This window comes from Camelus ferus, chromosome 23 (genome assembly GCF_009834535.1).
Source record: "Camelus ferus isolate YT-003-E chromosome 23, BCGSAC_Cfer_1.0, whole genome shotgun sequence".
NCBI lineage: Eukaryota > Metazoa > Chordata > Mammalia > Artiodactyla > Camelidae > Camelus > Camelus ferus.
The window spans coordinates 2,014,139-2,031,940 of record NC_045718.1 but is presented as its reverse complement, the minus strand read 5'-3'; the positions used below and the strand labels follow the sequence as shown (position 1 = coordinate 2,031,940).

The window sequence follows — 17,802 nt, the reverse complement described above, 5'->3', positions numbered from 1 at the left end:
ATTACATTTTCATCAGAGTTCTTTTGCTTTGCTTTTCCATTTTGGAAGTTTCTGTTGACATATCCTCTAGTTCAGAGATTCTTTCCTCAGCCATGTCTAGTCTACAAACAAATCCATCAAAAGCATTCTTCATTTCTGTTTTTTTTTTTTAATCCCTGGCATTTCTTTTTGATTCGTACTTAGAATTTCCATATCTCTGCTGATGGTGCCCGTTGTTCTTGCATGCTGTCTACTAACATTAGATCCCTTAACTTACTAATCACGGATATTTTAAATTCCTGGTCTCATCATTCCAACATCCCTGCCACATCTGAATCTGGTTTGGATGCTTGCTCTGTCCCTTTAAATCATGTTTTCTGCCTGTGTTTCCGCTGGGTCTATTTCTGTGGGCTTCATGCACCAGTAGGGCTGGCTAAAGAGTTTACCTTCTAAAGGAGAGGGTGAAAATCAAGAGGTTCCCTTTCTATGTAGAATTAAGTGCAGTCTTGCAGCCTTCTAGAATTTTGCCCCAGTTTATCTTCACAAGCTCATCTGACTATAGCTTCATGCTTAAACTGGCCAAAGTGATGTTCGCTGAACAGTGGCCCTATGTTTTCCCACAAATATGTCTTTATTTTTACTTTTCCCTTAGCCTGGACTATCTCTCTTCCTTTAGAATAAATCCACATACTTTTCCCACAGTTTTCTAAAGGATGCATACCTTTACCATAACCTTTGGTGAATACTTCCTTTACAACAGTTATTACAGGACACTTATACTGCAGGTCAGTTATGTTATTGCCAATCACAAAATCATTCTCCTAATCACAGCCTCCCCCACCGCCAAGAACGGCTTGATGGGAGTGATCACTTTTTCTTCATCTCTGTACCCACCTTAGAGCCAAGTGTGTCTTTCTAAGTTAGTTGATGCTCAGTATTTTATTGAATTAAATTAGTTATATAGAGGATGGTGTCTTATTCAGATTTCTCCATTTTAATCAACATTTCATGAGAATATTGTAACATACCTTAATATTGATTAGGATATCAAAACGATTTACAAAAATCATTTGTTAAACTAATAAAGCCGGCTGCATCTGGGGTCTACACTTAACATGACCCCTCTATAATCTGACTGAAGACACTTTAAAAATTTATTTTTTAGTGAAGTGAAAGAAGAGAAAAAACATTTGTTAGTCAATAATAGTTTTTTTTTAAATCTCACTTTAGATAGATAAATATATTCTCTATGAATCCTTAATGTTTCCATGGAATTGTTTTTCCTCCTGGAGTGCTATATCTGCGGGTTAACATGACTATGATCTGTATCTGAGGAATGACCCTGTTTCCTTTCGGTTCTCAGCAAGAGTAATCGAATGTAGAATATCTTACTAAACACTGGACTGTGACAGTGTGTTAACACTGACTATCTCCTAACAGCAGGGCAATTATTTGCTGAGTGGGGTTTTTATAAATCCCCTGGCACCAGTATGTCCTGATAATTATGATGAAGTGCACTGGTCAGTGTTGATTCAGCAGTCCCTACCCCAGCAAATATTTCATTCACAGTTCTTTGGCCTACTTTCACTTTTCTTGTTATTCAGGGTCTTTACTATGTTCTGTGCTTGCCTAATGTCTGATTTTTTTTTAAGCATGTTTTATTAAAACTTAGAACCAACCAGACATATTTTAGCCAGCCGCCCTTTGAGAACTGCTTCTCTCTCACAGTATTCTGACTCACAGGGCAAGAAAATTCTATTTCAATTTTGTTTCTTTTTGTGGCCATCAGTGACTCCCATTTGCTGTGTAATTGTATTTGCAAAAGTAAAATTTGAATTTTCCCTCCCACCCTATCTCCTTAATAGTTTTTCATTCCTGGAATAAGCAGTTACTTTGAAATCATGAGAAATTACTGTTTCTCATCTGATAAAATCTGAAATTGAAGCACCGGTAATGGTGCTATGGAAGTGTAATGGTGCTATGGGAATTACAGGTGTACACGGTCCTGTTTCAGATTCCTTTTATTTTCCAGAAACTTGTGTTTAAAGTAAACCTCAATAACAAAGAGAAAAGGGAAAAAAAATTAGACTATGGCTTCCCCCAGGCAATTACAAAATAAAGGTCAGTATGTGAGTAGAAAATGACCGTAAAAACATTCTTCATGAAATAAAGCAGTGGCTGCTCCAAACATAACGAGTATATACGTTTGTTTTCAGATCAGTTGCCTTTTTAAAGGACTTTCTCGTACACTGCTTCAGTATAAGAATAGAAACTAAGAAGAAAAGAGCCAACTGGTAGATTGTTAGAAATATGGAATGGTTCAAAATATTAATGTAATGCTAAGGGTGACTGGGTAACAAATGGTACATTTGCTTGTTGTTCAACCTGACATAATTAATATTCTAGGTCATGCTTAAGTTCCCATGATGGAAGGTCTGAAGGGGGGAATTCAAGAAAAATATATATCTATTATATAACTCATTGCCTTTTTTTTTTTTCCCCTTTTGACGAGTCAGAATCATAGCCTTTAAAAAAAATCAGTGCTTTCACACCTCATTTGCCGTATTCACCATTGGGCCACCAGTCAGCAGCCGGGCCCGATGCAGGGAGGTCAGTAAGAAGCTATTAGCAGAGTCCTCTCCTGAGGTTTCCTGGGTCTTATTGAGTTGAATGTTAGCATGACAGTACTGCAAATAACTCAGTTGTAGGCTTCTTTTTTTTTTTTTTCTTTAAACAGTTAGCACAGATTTCCCCATAGTGTTGGTCACTCTAGAAAATTATTGCTGAAAATGAAGTCCCAAAAGCTAGCTTGGCAGTAGCCCTTCTACGTTGTGAAAAAATGTGAAAACGGAAAAATATGTCATAGTCCCTGAGGGTTTACTTTGTCTTCTGTGGCTGATAGTAATATTTTTAAAAAATCAACAACAAACCATTATTCACAAGGTGGCTTGCAAATTAATGAAATACAGCAACTGAGATGAGAGTTAAGGTTGTTTTATTTACTAAAAGAAATAATAATTAAATGAATACTGTATTAATAGAAGTATATTTACTTCCTGTAGGGATTGAGGGGGGCTGGACTGTTTTCATTGACAAAAGTTAGCCAAAGGTATTCAATTAATTTCTAAAATACTGACACCTTGAAGATTTTAAATGATATATTTTAAATTCAATTAAAATATATTTTCTATCTATATGTGATTTAAATTGCAAAGAGAATACACATGAGGAGGTCTCCATATAGGTTGCAAAATATCATTTAAGAAAGCTATCATGTCTACCGATCTATTTGCATTTCCCATCTAGCCTGTGTATACATGTGCATGCAAATGTGGAAAGAGATCAAAGATTTCTAATGGGGGGAAAGTTAATAGCAGGTAGCAGTTATTCAGGTGGATATTTTTAAATGATAAATTATAATCTAGTTCAATTGTATTCATTTTACCATTTTAATTTGTAAGTTTGGAGAAACATTAAACTGGCTTCAGTTAATTAGATCATCGCTAAACAGAAAGGTGTTCTGTTACATCTCTTTCATAGACTATGTAGATTTCATTATGTTTGTGTGTGAATAGCCCTTTTAGTATCATATTTATTGTTTTTTCTCATTACATTTGACATATCCTCATCTTAGAAAATCACCCTAAAAATCATCTTAAAAATTACCATTCACTTCAAATGTACTATCCACTGAAAGCTATTTTGAATACCTGTGCATATATTTTTCTTATATTAACGTAATTAAAATATCTGTTTATGTATCCACCTTGTTCTATATTTAGTATCATAGTGAGATAATGTTAACATGATACTAAAAATGGTTTATACAATGCCTGTAACACTTTCAACACTTTTTTTCTTTTATAAATTGTATAGGGAAAAAAAACTCAAAGAGCAAATTCAAAAGTATTTTTTTAAATAGGCAAATATATTTAAATTAAATAAATAAATGAATTAAACTTTGTTTTATCTAATAAAATTCAGTCCCCAATTATAGCATAGAAAAGTTGAGTTGGAGATGAGTCAATGGGTCTGTGATAATTTAGTTCTAGATTGCAATGTATTCAAAAGCAAATTGAAACTGAAGTGTTAAGAAAGATAAAAGGAGTATAATCTATAACTTTGAAAGAAGTCGATAAGAGTTTAAAATAAACCTCAAACATTTTACTAAGATATTTATGTGGTTCTGGAAAGTAAGAGTGAAAGAGAGACTTTATGGGCTTTTCTGAACCGTGCATTGTTGTTCTAGATAAGAACTGAGCATTCATTTTTTGAGTGTCTGCTACGTGTCAAGCACTTTTGCTAGGCCCTACAGATGCAAAAATACCTAAAACAGAGTTCCTGTGCTCCAGCTGCTTGCTTGGGCAAGACCGGCGCACACAAAGATAATTAGGAAACAACATGAGAGGTACGGTGACAGTTGTCCCCAGGTTGCTGAGGAAGCATTAGAGGTCAGACACAGAATCTAGTCTCGGTTATTAGATGGAGCTTCATACTTACTGAGCTGGTAGACTGGAAATAGAAAATTTTCTAGGGTAGGTTTTCCAAGACACCTATCGTAGTTAATCATAATACTTTGGAACTGCTTATTCCATGAAGTAAATATAACAGCCAGAAATACTTATGGATATGATGGTGGCAGAAGAAAAAAGCACATTTTTAGGAAAGACAGGTTTAATGGATACATTCCTTACATTAGAACGTCTGCAGAGCAACCAAACAAGTCATACTGTCCTTTAAAATATAACTTTTCTTCATGAATATGTGTTTGTATATATGAAAGCACAAAAAATAGTTCAATGCAGTTTGTATATTCAAACACCATTGAATGTTTCAGAAAATGGAATGCGCGAAACTTGAATGTATTTATCATGAATTTATCATACACACATCTATTGAACCCCTACTGCACAGCAGGCACTGGTTAAATAAGTCTTGACTATTTTGATGCAATGTGTGACAAGGTCAATGATAGAACAGCAAAGGGAATGTGACACTATAGAAGTACCCAACCTAACCACATGAATGCAACTCATTAAATATGGGATGTTATTTTGAATGATTTTATACACACGTACACACATATATACACATGTATGTATGTATAGATGTGTGTGTGTGTATATATACCAGTTTATTATTATAAAGTAAAGAACTTAAAGTGGCTGCCATTTGTTGTATAATGAATATTCATTCAAATAATCAAATATTTAAAAATTCTTACTTTGTACCTGCAACTGGTTCAAACATTTGAGTTTGTGTGAGTGAATGCATGACTTACAGATATGGTTAAGCATACATATACACAGTTAATGGTTAGAATACAAAATGAATACCTTAAGGTCATTCTGGGTTTTTTCTTCTTAAATACAGTTTAGTTATATAAAACTGTTATATATAGTTATATAAACATGTGTGGCAAATAGAAACTACAGCTCCACATTTTTTAACATGTTTAGTCTTCAACTATGAATGATTCTGAAACCGTTGGTCTGAAGTGGAGACAAAGTGTGAGTATTCCATAATCTCTTTGGGCAAATCTGAAGTCCACCTCTAGTTAAGAATGAGAGTTGTAGTTTAAAAACAAAGTGCAGTCCTTAAACGTATTGTATGTTTAGTCCAGTGTTGTACATGTTGTACATGTTGTAGTTAAAAAAAAACTTGCAGTCCTTCAACATATGAAAATTTCTATAGTACAACTTTATCTTCCCTTGGTTTCAGGTGAACACTGAAGATAAAAATTAGAATTATGTTGCTTTTCCTTAGATTCCAGGTATATACAACTCACCATTCAGGAAAGACCCTGACCCGTGGGAGCTGAGGTTACAGAAGGCAAAGCCTTTAACGCACCGAAGACCTAAAGTTAAGCAGACGCACTCCGTCAGCCTTAGCGACTGGCTGGCTTGTACCAGTGCCCGGTCCTTTCCTCGGTCCGAAATTCTGCCACCCATCGATAGGAAACCATGTCAGGTACTCACTAGTCCTGTATGAGAATTCTGGCAGTGATTGTATTCTTGCTGGGTTTTTTTGTTTTTAAATTTACTGTTGTTTTGTTTTGTCTTTGTGAGAAGGAAGAAAGGAAAATAATTTTTTTCCAGAATCTAATTTTAAATAATAAATATGAAGTACATGTAAAATAGATACCAAAGAAATAATTAAGTATTTCCTTGGTATTGAATTTTATCGATTTTGAATATGAGGTTAACATATAGGATTGGGGCTAGGATCTAGCCTTTTCATGTAACACTATTGTAATAACAGTACTTGTTATGACCTGTTGTTGCTAGAAAACCCTTACGCATTATCCAATTTATGTAATTTAACCTCTCATCTGATGATTCATATAATTACATACAATTGTAAACATAGTTTGGAGGGGAGTAATTTTAGAAGTATAAGTTAGAGAATGAGAGAGGACCCAAAACAATGCAAGACCCAAGCAAAGGCAGATAATCTTCACTGTGGATCGGAGAAGAGCAGGATTGGCCAGTGACTTCCTAGGGTGAAAGGGTGGAGTGGGAGAGGTCAGGGATGATTGTCACTGTCCTAAAGGCAGAGAGAAACACTTCTATCATCCCCATCAGTATTTAAACTGGACTAGACAACGGCCACCAGGTACATCCACCGGGAAATGGACTGATTTTGGTGCACACAGCCAAGCTCCCAGAACTCCCACCTATGAGCTTCCGACACGGGCTTGCCTCTGTGTGTCGGCTAATAAATTAGTCCAAAGCCAGATGCTTAAACCAACACACATTTCTTTTCTCATGGTTTCTGTGGGTCAGCGTTGTAGGCACAGCACTGTAGGTACCTCTGACTCAGAATCTCTCATGAAGTTGTAGTCAAGGTATCAGCCAGGACTGTGATATCATACAAAAGCTCAGCTGTGCAGATCCAGAGCTTAAGGGCTCAGTCCCACAGGACTGCCCCCACATTTAGCATACCAGTCACAATTTCCAGGTCTCCCCTACTTCTTACTGACCAGATGTAAATGGAGGGTTATCATGATCCCATCCTAAGGTTTAATAATTTGCTAAAATGGCTCACAGATCTCAGGAAGAGATTTTATTTACATTTACTGCTTTATCATAAAGGATGCAACTGAGCAGCCAGATGAAGACGTACATAGGATAAGGTTCAGAAGCATCCAGAGTGCAGGTGCTTCTGTCCCCATGGTTTTGGGATGCACCACCATCCCGGCATGCAGATGTGTATTTCATTCAGAAACTCATCAAATCTCCTTGTTGCAAGAGTTTTTATAGCCCTTAATCTCCAGGCCCACTCCCCTCCCTGGAGATCAGAGTTGGGACTGGAAGTGCCAGACTTCTAATCACTTGGTCTTTCTGGTGACCAGTCTGTCCGAGGCTATCCAGGGGCTTCACGAAGCCTAAGTCACCTTACTAGCATAAACTCATATATAATCTTGTTATGAGTAACAAAGAATACTCCTATCATCGGGAAATTGCAAAGGTTTTAAGAGCTCTGTGCCAGTAACCAGGGGCAAAGACTAAATATATTTCTTATTATATTACAATGGTGTATATATATAAAGACACATGGAAAAAAATATATACATTAATATACATAAAGATACACATGCATATATGTATGGAATATACATACTTCCATACATCTGTATGGAAGATTTTATATATGTGTAAACATACACATATACATACACACACGTATGTATGTAGACACACACATACTCGTAAAGTACATTTCTCTAACATTCCACAAAATAATTGTCCCTCCTGATTGTTTTCTTTCCCTTTCCTTCTTTCCCTGTCTCCTTCCTTCCTACCCTGGTCCTCCTACCTCCCCACCAACCTGTCATATCCTCTCTTCCTTCTTTTCCTTCTTTCTCTTATCTTTCCTTTTTTCTCATTCTTCCTTCACCCATCTTCTCTTCTCAGCTTCTCTTATATTCCTTTGACTTCTTCCTTTCTCCTTTTCTTCCTTGTTTTTTTTTTTTCCTTCTTTCTTTTCCTGTTTTCACAGGAAGGGATTTTTAGTGTCGCAATTTTCTTTGACTGAACCACATTTCCTGTACGCTACCCAATAATGAAAAGGTACAAACATCATTGGGAACATTTGAAATTATACATGCAGCAGTCAAAGTGATAATAGTTATACTCTATCTGTACTTGAGAGGTGAATTTTTTAAATGTATAAAACAATAACAGCAAGTTTAAAAAATAACTACTATTATCTAAGCTTTGAGAAAAGTTTAAAATACAAGTTGATTAGAAAGTAATGTGGGTTATTAAAAATATGGAAGAATATAAATAACTTTACTATTATCTAAACTTCGGGAAAAGTTTAAAATACAAGTTGACTAGAAAGTAATGTGGGTTATTAAAAATATAGAAGAATATAAATGTATTTGGCTCTTCTAATAGGACTTGATTGTAGGCAAAGAAAGTCAAAGACTGGAAAACTGTAGCTAAGAGTCCAAGAAGACTTACAGGTTCAGGTTGAATCCTGGATGGTCTACACATTTTAGGATTTAATATTTGGAAGTGAGTACAATGAGCAGATCTGAATTTTGAAGCTTTGTCCAAAATTTGGGATGCCATGTCACTCCGGGCATGACTGGTGTACATGATCACTTGAGATCTAAAAGAGCCTATCAAAAGAAATAGAAATCAGTAGAAGCTTTGGCATAAGAGAACCCTGACAGTAGATGCCAAGTTTGCTAACCAGGAAGGTGGTCAAAGGGAGGACATTAATTGTCTAACATGTAAATGTATGGAGCAGGCACTGAAAGACAAAGAGGTGGACATTATTAAAGGAGGATTGTGATCACGAAGATTATAGAAGAGTGGGTCTATTTTTATTCTAAATTATGCTGCTCAGGTAGCGTTCCTCCTCTCTCATTTCCTAGTCATGTTGGAAATGGCAAATTCCGAACGAGGAGCGGAGTAAGCCTACGAAGGGGCATGTGTTACACGGATACACCAACAAAGGTTCAAAGGTAGAGCCTGGCCACCGAGAAGACCGTTACTCCTCGGAAGTGCCGGCCTCTTCAAAGTCATAGCCTTGGCCATTTGCCCGTGTATTTGATGCTACTGTTGTCCATAATCTTTTTAAACTCCTCTGGAAACTAAAGGTGATAGTTTGATGCTAATAATAATAAAGCCATGAGTGCCACTTTTGAGTATTCACTAAGTTCTAGGCACCGGGCTAAGAGCATTAACTGCTATTGCTCTGCATACCTTAAAGGCAATTTCGTAAGATAGTTTCTATTCCGTTTTACATATGAAGAGAAAAGGTCTAGAGAAGTAATTTGGCTCTGGGTAACACAACCAAATATTAATTTTAAACCACAGAATCTGCCAAAGTGAAAGATAAAAAATCTATAAAAATATTTGATTTCTTCATCGTCAACTTGGAATCATATTACTGTATCTTTAAAAAATAAAGTTCCAATAAAAATCCATTAACTACTTTCAAATATAGCAGTCCTCCTGTCCAGCTGTGAAGAGTACTAGATGATACTTATTTGCCATTTGTGTTATTTACGGTCCATGACTTTTATGGTAACTGGTTCCTATTATTGGTTTCTATTAATGTAAAACATAAGTGAACATAAATGAGGCGTGAATCGTTTCTTTTTATTAGCCCCACAGTCTTCACCCAGTGCTGGCAGTAACTCCAGCTGTGGCTTGTTAGTGATAACCTATTTAAAGAAGAGATCTTTAAGGATAGGGAATATGATTAGAAATCTTTGTCCATTTTATATCACTTCTGTCCTGCACAACGATGGTGGTGAAAGCAAGATGTAATGAATGGCACAGCAGCACCTCGGGCCACCTGTGACCGGTATTGTGCTTCATCTGATACTAACTAGACAACCAGCGGATGCTAGTAACTATGATAAGTAACTACTAATTTAAAGGTAGGATATGTTGTAAACCACCCCACACAGTTACAGCTTAGGGACTTTCCTCTGCTATGTATTTGTGTCATCAAATGGTAGCTATTGTATTGGAGTTATTAAGCAATAGAATTTAGAATTTTAAATAAGGAACACTTAAAATAATTTAAAATATGACTCTTCTATATTTGGGGGCGGAACCTGTTAAATGTAAGATTTGACACTCACCTAAAAGCTTTATTTTTTATTTTTTTAAATTTTTTTTTAATTTTGAGGGGGATAATTAAGTTTGTTTGTTTGTTTGTTTAGCAGAGGTACTAGGGACTGAACCCAAGACCTCATGCATGCTAAGCACACACTCTGCCACCGGTCTGTACTCGCCCCTCTAAAATCTTTATTTTAATTAAAAAAAAAAAACTTGCTGTCCCATTTCTATTTATAGAAGGGCTCTTTGAATGCTGTGCCTAGGATCTTTTAAAATATTTTTGCTTACTCAAAAAAGGAGAGAATTTCTTTTAAATTAGAAGATACATGCTTTTTTAAAATTAGAAAACAAAGCAGCTTTTATAACTACAAGTTTACTAGTTCTAGAGTGAAAACTCTTGATGTAAGTGGGGAAGTGTTTGCTTAATTTAAAACGTCTTTAGTTTTAAACGTGTACTTGCGTGAGCGTTTCTGGAAGATGTGATGCTCTTCCCTCCAGTGCTTTCAAATTCAAAGAAGAACAAATTGTTCTTTAAAAATAATTTAGCAAATACTACTTCCTATTCTTTGTTAGGTATTCAGTAGCCTTGGTCATAAATAATAAAATATTCACCTCATCCTTTCTCGTCAGGGTCCCTTCCGCCCTGTCGCCGAAGTCCTGGAACAGCGCTACCGGCCCCTGGAACCGACGCTGCGGGTGGCAGACCCGCTGGACGGGCTGAAGGAGGCCAGACGGGAGGTCCAAAGGCAGGAATGGGCGCGGAATGTGAATGACAACATGTGAGTTCTTAGCTGAGAAAAGGTAGCTGCACCGCGTTGGGTGCCTTAACTTTTTTTTAACATTTTCTATTTCCTAATGTAGAGAATCTTTTATTTGTGAGAAAAGGTAAAGCCACCCCAACCTATTAAGAAGCAACCATTTTTCAATATTCAAGTGTTTTAGATAAGGTTGATGTTGATGATGTGTATATATATGTATATATATATAACGTTGATATGTGATGATATGTATATATATATATCATACACACACACACACACACACACCAGTTACTCAAAGGGAAAAAGAAAAGAATGAATAGCATTTCAAGGTTAAGTGACCACCATCCATGCATCTGTGAAGATAGTTTCCTTAATTATCTAGTGACGTATACAGACTTGTATACTGAATCTTCTAAGTCAAGATCCAACAGAAAACATTTTTCTTCGTATGAACTAAATTATTTGTATACATTGATAGACATTGTAGTTTTAATAAATCTGGTGCAATGAAAGAGGTTAGTTTCCTTACTGCTGAGGAAGATGACTGAGAAAGATAAAGGCCAATCTGATAGCATATACAGTTTTAAATTATTGTATTAGCATCATTGATTTGGGTCTCAATTTATACATCTTTCCCTAAGTCACTTTCTCTCTCTTCAGGCATTTGTCATCAATAGTTACGTGTAATTTATAAACAGAGCACTTAAAATCTAGAAATGTCTTAAAAAATGATTTTTATCCTATAATGTTATAATTATCTTTATAACATATCTTATAATAATTACTTATTATTATTTAGTATATATATTTATTTAGTATATAATTATATTATTATAATATAAATTATTATTATAATTATTTAATATAATGTATTATTATAAATTATTATATAGTAGTCAACTATCAACTACAACATATAAACTGCAGTTACCTATCATTTCAGATTATACATTTCTGTACATATTATATATTTCTGTACTAGTCGTATTACATGTTATCTAATAATAATTTATATCATAATAATTCCAAAATATATTACAAAGTATGTTTTGTTATATAAAGAAACTAGAATTACCTCTTATCCAGCACAGTAGGTTTTGGATAGTTTTATCAGTCAGAAGGGATATATAATATGCTTTATTTCAATCATGCATTTTTGAAGAGACTCTTGAAAAATAAAAATTTTTGAGCAAACTCATATGAAGATAAAATTGGCAAGCGACTCAAGTAATTCTTACAAAGTTTCTCATTTTATAGCAGTTACTCAAAGTAAGATATTAGTTATAAAGTATTCAGCAGATTCTTTCAATAATTGTCAAGTTACCTAACATAGCATGAATAAGAAAATAAGAAACTCTTTTTTTCCAATGAGTTTGGGTAGGTAGATTTATTTTACAAAGAGATTATAGAAGATTAATGCTGCTCAGACTTAGTCAAGCAAAATATGCAATTTAGTGATGAATATCTGAAGTTATGTTACTTATAATTATTTTTCAATTTTCAGTGATGTCAAGGTTTATTAACTTCTCAAACAAATAATTGACCATGTTGATATTTCCACAGAAATCATTGTGCATCAAAGATACTGAAGTATCCCTTGATTAGCCTAGAAAGAGCCGATACCAGTGTTATCCCCCCAAAAAGGTGCTCAGCTTGCACTTTGTGTGGAGTACTTGTAAATATCTTCACCCTTTGTAGTGTTGCTGATGACCTTTTACCCTGAAACTTTCAGACTGAAAAGGCTTTTAGGATAACCAACCAATGAGGAGCAAACCAAGCTGGGAATATCTAAAGAAGTTGCTTATAGATTTGAAGCCATCATATTTTTAGCAAACCGTCTAAGCAATTGGTTTTAACAACTAGCCTATGGATGACTCACTTTTCAGAGAACTGAAACTATTGTTTTGTAGCTTCCTTCTGAAACCATTTTGGCTTCAAGGCCAAGGATTTGAGGGTTTTTTTGTGGATAATGGAGAACTATTTAGGGCTTTTGAGTAAGAGGATGTTATAAAAAGAATATGAATCTGGGAGACACATGTACCCGAGAAGAACTGTGCAGCAGGGGAGGAAACACGTTGGGAGAGTATTGCAGTGCTCTGGGTGAGCAGTAGTAGGAAAGAGCTAGAGTGATGGCAGGATTCAGGAGTCAACTCTTTTTCTTTACTCTCCTCTCCTTTCTATGCATGATCTATCTGAGTGATCCCTTCTGTTTGAGAGACTTCAGCTACCACCGCTGGGACAATGATTTCCACTCTGAAGTCTCTAAGATCTTCCTCCTACACTCTCGATTTATAGTTTCAGCTGCCATCTTTGTGTGCACCTCCCCCAGATGTCCCACCCTCAGTACATCCCACACTAGCCTCCTCCTTTTGTCTTGAATTTGAACTGCAGCACCAACAGTCTGCCCACGGTAGGGACTTGGCAGTTACCCCGTTACCCTTCTCCGAAATTCCACTGGTCCCCAAATCCTGCCTATTCTACCTTTTAAATATCTCTCAAATTCAGCTTCTCTTTTCCTTTCTACTACCGATTTAATTTAGGATTTATAATATCTTCTTTTAATTGCTATAAATCCTATCTGATCTGCCCAGTCTTGCTCACGTTCAGTGCATTTACCACAATAACACTAAAGAAATTTAAGCATGCTATTATTCAGCTAATATACTTTTTAATGGCTTTTTATTAACTCCAAGATAAATCTTAATTCTTTGTTGGATGACCCAAGGCCCTTCAAGATCTGAGCCAGGCTTATTTCTACAGGTAATGTGCTGCCACTGCCCAATAGAAACTCTGGGTCCAGAGCCACTGAACTGTTTTCATTCCTTTCTCTATCCGTGTTCTCTTCTGCTTCCATTAAGAAATTTCCTACGTCCCTTGGTTTACCCAGTCTGCTCAGATCCACTTAAAACCATAAGAAAGGATTTTTCTTTACTTTTGGAAAAAATGGAAACAGCAACACACATATATTTTAGGGTTTTTCAGAGAGCATTCTAAGAAATATTTTCAGATGTAAAATGGGACCATGCAAGTTGCCTAGATGAAGTGGGGAAGGAAGTCATTATTGCTAAGAGGTGGAAGAAATGGAAGGCCACAGCACCAGAGCTCTCAAAGTGAATGTTTAACTTACCCACTGAGGTGGCAGAAATGGAATGGAATGGTTGCTCATTAATCAGATGATATCAACTTCACTAAGGTCTTATGAGAGGAGCTAAGATCGTTTATGTTTATACCTTCTATTAATTGCAGACACCCTGGCTCAATACAGGAGACTGTAATTATACAGACTATAACTGTATCCAAAATGGAGTGGATTTAAGACATTGCCATGGAAGTCGGCACCAGGCTGTGCTCTGGCAGGCGGAATAATGGCGCCACACAGAGTCCACACCCTAATGTTGGAGCAGGCAGATAGCTAGCTATGAACAGAGAAAGGGGACACGGGCCAAATGGCAGGAATTGGGCAAAAAAAGGAGAGGGTCATGGAGCCAAATGCAGGAAACCATATATCATGTAAACAATAGGGGTCCCTGGGCAGACAAAGAAAAGCAGGAACCTCAGGGCTGTTGAGTGGTCACACATTTTGGAGTGACAGGTGGCCTGAAGGCCAACAAAGAAAGATGGGAAAAGGCAGGAATGTCCACTGTCTGAATGTAACCTTTTGCTCATTATGCCCTCATTTCAATAAAATTAGCCTTGCAGATTAGAAGTACCCATCATCCACCAACGCTGTGACACTTCCCATCCAGACTAAATAAAGACAAAAATCTCTCCTCCTCCCCAATGAATATTCTACCCATTCATTTTTACACTCTGTGTAAGCAACTTACCAAAGAAACGCAGGGCAGCCACTCACCTGAGCCTGCTCACTCTCCCCTTGAGAGTGTACTGTCTATCCCTGAATAAATCCCCACTTTACTTTCTTAACCTCCGCATCCATCTTGTCTCTGAATTCTTTCTGTGACAAGACAAGAACCTAATTGACGGCCACACTAATCCCAGGAACTTGTGAATATATTTCCTTATATGATAAAGTGGACTTCAAAAATGTGATTAAGGATTTAAAGATGGGGAGATTTCCCTGGATTATCTGGATGGGACCAATAAGAACATGGTTCTTAAAAATGGAAAAAGGGATGTAGAAAGAGATTTGACTACATAAAAGATCAGGGTGATGAGATGTGAAAAGGACAGCTCATCTTTGCTAGTTTTGAAGATGGAGGAAGAGGCCACGACCAGAAACTGCTGGCAGCCTCCAGAAGCTGGGCAAGGTAAAGAAACAGATTCTCCTCTAGAGTCTTTGGAAGGGGTGCAGCTCTCCCAGTGCCTTGATTGTAGCCCAGAGAGACCCATTCCAGACTTCTGATCTCCAGAACTCTGAGACAATAAATTTATATTCTTTAAGCCACTAAATTTGTAGTGACCTGTTATAGCAGCAGTAGAAAACCAATACAAGTGTTCTTCAAGTCAAAGAGCTAGCTTGCTAGATCAGACTTTGGTGTGTAGATTAATTATAAACCTGAGCTAAACTTGAGGGAAGTCCTTTGATCTCAAAAGATTCAAGATTCTTCTGTGGGTCTGGGCTATGGACATTCAGAGGATTAAAAAAAATATGGCCGTAGCCTGGGCTTTCCTATGAAAGCTGACTTAATTACATTGTAAGGATATTATATTTTAATTGTGTCCAGGCTTTCTTAGGAACCTGAGTACAGACAGCTCAACAGCCATCTCTACATCTTTTTGAAAAGAGGTGTTAATTTTCTGATGGTTGTTGTAGGAGAGGCAGAGTTTTGCTTCTGCCCACTTACGGTCTTCAGCTGGCTTGAGGACTAAATTGGCATTAGATAAACAGGAGAAAAGCATACAGATATGTTTAATATAATTTTTACAAGACACCGGGGCCCCTCCTAAAGAAATGAACACCCAAAGAAGTGGCAAACCCCAAGTGCTTATATATTACGTTGAACAAAGAGAAGGAATTGTAGAAAAGTAACAAAACTATATGGAGAATCCAAAGGAAGGTAAAAGTTATTTAACAAGATCTGTTTGCACAGAATTCTCTGTGCCTTGGCTTCCCGTCTCTGGTGACAGGAACGTTTCTTCCCTCCTGGTATAGGAAAGGTGTCTTTCACATGGGAGTGTCATCTCCTGATTTTAGGAAGGAAAGGGGAGGTGAGATCGCTCTTCTTGTACCTGTTTTCAAGTACCTTTAGCTCGAAATAATCCTTGGCCAAAGTGGCCTTATTTTGGGGGTGTGCCATATTCTGCTGCCTTCATTATTCAGAGTAGGTGAACAGTAGGTAAATGAAACAGTTTTTTTTTAATTTTTTTTTTTTTTGGTTTTTTTTGAAAAGTGTTTTTTTGTTCGTTTGTTTTGTTTTGTTAGGTTTTCTTTTGGCGGGGTGGTGGTGGGGGGAGTAATTAGGTTTATTTCTTTTATTTTTAGAGGAGGTACTGGGGATTGAACCCAGGACCTTATGCATGCTAAGCATCGGCTCTACCACCTGAGCTATACCCTCCCCTCTAAACAGTTTTTTTTTTAAAGGGCATTTAAAAACTGCCATATATATACATGAGACCTGGTTATATTTATCACCGAGAACAGTGATAAGGAAATTGAACGCATCTCAAAACTTTTTTGACTTGCGTGATTTTTCAATGCTTCAGACCTTTCCAATTTGCATATTTTCTGAACTGTTATTGTATTATGATAAATAGGGATTATCCTACGTTTTCAGATAATGTTTTCTTAACAATTCAACTTTTATTTGTAAGTCTTCCATTTATTTTAATTACTAGCACAGTGTGCAACATTTATTAATCAGCAGAGCCTTTTTAAGTTAAAACACTAAATTAGCTAACCCCATTAACACAGAATACTCCAAACAAGCAGTAATAGGAGAGGTAGTTACTGTGCAAATCGTATTATACATGCGGGTGCTCTAGGGCACGGTTAAGCGTGATTACCCTCTTTTGATCCAGTATTCCTCTGCCTCTCCCAGCTAATTTCCAGTGGAAATTTACAAAGTGCTGCCTTCATTTTTCCAGCTTAATTTTTCTAATGAAGTTCTGGTACTTTATAGCACTGGGGATACAGATAATAAGCCTGTGTATAATTAAGAAGTTCTAGAATTTGTCTGCAAAAGAGCCCTTTATTACTTCGGCTGTATAGTAAGAACTGTGCTCTCTTTTTGTCCACCGTTTCCTTGAAAAAGATGGCTTTTTAAATAAATGACGACAGAGTCCTAGAATTCTGTTCTTACAGACATCTAACTCTAAAGAAGTTTAAGATGGATATCATTGGCATAATGATGATAACTTGCAGTACTTTTCTGATGACATGAAAATATTATATACACTTGTGGTGTATGCAATCAGGCGAGTCTTATAAACACATCATTAGTCTTTTTAGTTAAGTTTTATCATTTGCTAAGAATTCTTCCTAATACGGTGGCTGACATATGCTAAGTAAAGTTTTGCCAATTAACTTTTGATCAACTTACGAGGCTTGTGGAATTTCTTTCATGAAAAAAAAAAAAAAAAAGATGGTCATCTCGTGCCGTACTCACATTCTTATATTGGTTTGGCATTTACACATCACAGACTTTCCTATTGCAGTTTAGGGTTCAAAAGTGTGTTGGGGGTCAGAAGAGACTTGAGGGCTGAACAGAAGTTTGCTAGGCAGAGCAAGCAGGGTGGCACAGAGGAGGTGACCTGGACAGAGCCGTCTCTATGGCAACAAGTGCATAGATCATGGGGGTTTCCATTTGCCTTCTGAGGTATCTTGTGACACCTAGCTCAGAGCTTTGGTGCCTCATGCAAAGTGGCAGAGATGAGATGGAAAGTATACGTGGAGGCAGAGGAGAAATGAGCACGCGTACCATGATAAAGTGTGTGGACTTTCCCATATAAAAGTGTAAAACCATCGTGATGTTTTATTCACTGGAGTGAAAGGGTCAGATAGCTTAGAAATACCACTC

At 36.6% G+C, this 17,802-nt stretch overlaps 1 protein-coding gene across 2 annotated transcripts in view; it reads left to right on the top strand.

Moving 5' to 3' along the window:
* SPATA17 (spermatogenesis associated 17) overlaps window positions 1–17,802 on the top strand; it is a 137,327-nt gene that overhangs the window by 73,135 nt on the left and 46,390 nt on the right. For both annotated transcript variants that reach the window (XM_006188158.3, XM_032466769.1), the window contains exons 7-8: window positions 5,746–5,949; window positions 10,695–10,843. In XM_006188158.3, coding sequence (XP_006188220.2) covers window positions 5,746–5,949; window positions 10,695–10,843 — 353 coding nt within the window. The remainder of the gene's footprint in view (window positions 1–5,745; window positions 5,950–10,694; window positions 10,844–17,802) is intronic.